The 2,794-nt window shown below is 36.8% G+C and overlaps 1 protein-coding gene across 3 annotated transcripts in view; it reads right to left on the bottom strand.

Annotated features, from left to right (window-relative positions):
* Window positions 1–6: 6 nt before the first annotated feature.
* The window catches only part of LOC106475495, a 10,899-nt gene continuing 8,111 nt past the window's right edge, over window positions 7–2,794 (bottom strand). For all 3 annotated transcript variants that reach the window (XM_013936175.2, XM_022379582.1, XM_022379581.1), the window contains exon 6: window positions 7–1,940. In XM_013936175.2, coding sequence (XP_013791629.1) covers window positions 1,734–1,940 — 207 coding nt within the window. In that variant the 3' untranslated portion in view covers window positions 7–1,733. The remainder of the gene's footprint in view (window positions 1,941–2,794) is intronic.

Raw genomic sequence — 2,794 nt, 5'->3', positions numbered from 1 at the left:
AATTATAACAAGCACAAAATGGTTACGAGGTTGGTCGCAGAAACTGAGCCCATACTGAGAGTTAAGAGATCTGAAACCACATTCTCGAGACACTAAAGGATGGAGGAGGAAAGAAATGGGAAATGGAATGAGGATAAGAGGAGAGATAGGCTGTGCATGTGAACCTGAAGAACACGAGTCAGACGAAAATGGAGACCAAAGGCTGACAGAGAGACAGATGGTCACTCCCACAGGGCCAGACCTGACAGAGTAATCACCAATGAGATGATGGATGACCCTCATGTTTGGAAGTGGGAGGCTAGAATGGGAAAGGGAGACATGGATTCAGCAGGCTTAGGAATAATTACAGAATGGTGAGGTTGAGAAAGAGGAGAAACCAAAGCAGACAACGAAGATTGATGTTGGGTCACCTCAGCCTGAATCTCCAATGAGTCATGAACACCACCAAAGCCCTAAGGATGAAGAAATGAAGCCTGATGAAGATCATGGAGATAAGTGTGAAGGAGGCATATATTGGCTAGAAGAGCATCCTCTTCCAAACAAGTCCCAAGAACAGAGGAACCAAATAAGAAGGGATACACAGCAGGAGTAGAGACCAGTGTGGTGAAAAGAAGGGAATAAGCCTCTCCAGAAAACCTTTCCGGAGCACAAGGTGAAGTGATGAGAGGTAACACAGGAAGGCAGTAAGAAAGAGAAAAAGGTGCAAAATTTTGGCCTTATGAAACAGAAGTTAAGGGGTAAAAAATATTTCAATAACAGAAAATTGAGAAACAAAAATTAAGAATGGCTGTAAGTAAGGACAAAAGAGCCAAGCAGACGAGGAGGATGAGACTTGTTACTACGGATGTGCAACTGTTCAATAAACGAGTCTGCAAGGGCCTAATATTGGGCGAAGAAGTGAAGACACAGTAGTCTTGAGTATGGGTTTCACGTAGTACAGGAGGAATCAAAATACAAAAGGGAAAGAGAAAGGAGAGAACATACCTGCAAAATCAGGTCAAGGAAAATATTAGAAGGGTGTGGTTATTCCTTCACAGATAAAGCTGTACCTGGAGCAAACCCTGGTTGGGAAAATAGCCAGTTAAAATCAATATCATCCTGGTCATGTTCAAATAAGAGAAAATGAATATCAGCCAAATGGACAGGAGAAGGTGGCCCAGTGTTTATGAAGAAACCCACATCATGTTGAACAGTGGCTACTACAACCACCAAAAATGAGAAGCCCCCAGTAGCCACATGTCATATGGTAGGATCATAGTAACTATCACGGGATGAAGTGAAAGTTACCATCATTTCATAATTCATAAAGGCAGGAAACACCATAATGATAGTTTATCTAATTAAAAGTAGTGAGTCACAAACACTAAACCTAAATTAAATTAAATTTACTAGAAGACCATTGCAAATCTCAAGTAATGGATTAACAATGTTGAAACAAGTCCTTTCTAGACGGTGCCTCAACTAGGAAGTTATTTCATGCACAAGTGCTTAGGAGGAGATACTGTACAAGAAGGTTGTGTTTCCCTCTTTTTGGAGAAGGGCTAGTATCGCATGGTGATGTCATCATGCTTTAGTGCAGTTCATGTTAAACACACATTATTTAAGTGGGAGGTAGCTCAAGGCTAGTGGCATGCACATCTCATAGGCAAATGCATAAAGGAATCAAGCTGTTCTGTGTCAGGAGTCATCTCGAAAGTACTCTGAGTTTGTTAACAAAACACCCTAACTCTTATTTACATAGCAAGTGGTTGAGGAGAATGGTCTGTTGATTGTCTAGAAGTGAGGACTTTTCTTTTATACTTGGTGTAAGCCACGTTTAACAGAAGGTTTTCTAGGTCTATAGCTGTTGGGTTACGACTCTCGGGCTGTCGCTTGATGCACACAGTTGTTTCGTAGTCTACCCACACTTGCAAGTTACATGCTTTGCAAATCAATTTGACCTGAAAAAATCATTACATTTTTGTAAGATGATCTAGTATTTTAACTACAAACAAATGTTTTCAAAAATTCATGTTATAGTACAAATCTTAATAAAAGCTTTTCAAAATAAATTAAGTCCAACTAAAAATTCTATCTTGTACATTTTATATAAATTCTGTTTGTAACTTACTTAAGAAAAAAGCAAGTAATGGATCAATATTTCTTACAAATTTTTTATATAAAATCATAATCAAAGCTTATCTAATACAATGACAGAACACAAAGAAATATTTCAAGATAGTCCAACAAGTTCTAGACTATACAGCTAGTATATTCTTCTAAATGTATTTAATGTATTGTTTAATCCTTGATTAAATCTATAATGTACAATTCATTTTCTGATAACTTAGAATTTAACTTTGTTTATAGATGGCTAAAATTTTTTTACTTCTTAGATCTTGCTCGTTGTTTGTACAACATATTATTTCATAAGTTATTTTCATCTGCAGTTCCTTCACATTCTTGGTCTAGATGTCTGAAGAGTTACAAGCTCTAGGCTTCAGATGCTCCTTTATACACTGCTCTAAACAATGCATGGGTTACCCCACAATCGTTTTCACAACAAGAACACATTTATCGATAAACAATGCAAGACCTTTGAAGTTTATAAATTCTGTTCTTTAAACTCAACATTGATTTTAAAGCCACAGATATTGAAATTTATGGATAGTTTAATTTCAAGATCTTTTTTTTTATTTTATTCCTTAAATTATAACTGTCTTTACCAATAAATGAGAAAATGATGTAGAAAGGCAGTGTTCATCATACCTCACTTTACAACTACATTTTAAAACAATGTTGAACAGAGTTGTTT

This window comes from Limulus polyphemus, unplaced genomic scaffold, assembly GCF_000517525.1.
Source record: "Limulus polyphemus unplaced genomic scaffold, Limulus_polyphemus-2.1.2 Scaffold8666, whole genome shotgun sequence".
Lineage (NCBI taxonomy): Eukaryota > Metazoa > Arthropoda > Merostomata > Xiphosura > Limulidae > Limulus > Limulus polyphemus.
This window is presented reverse-complemented; position numbering and strand designations above follow the sequence as displayed.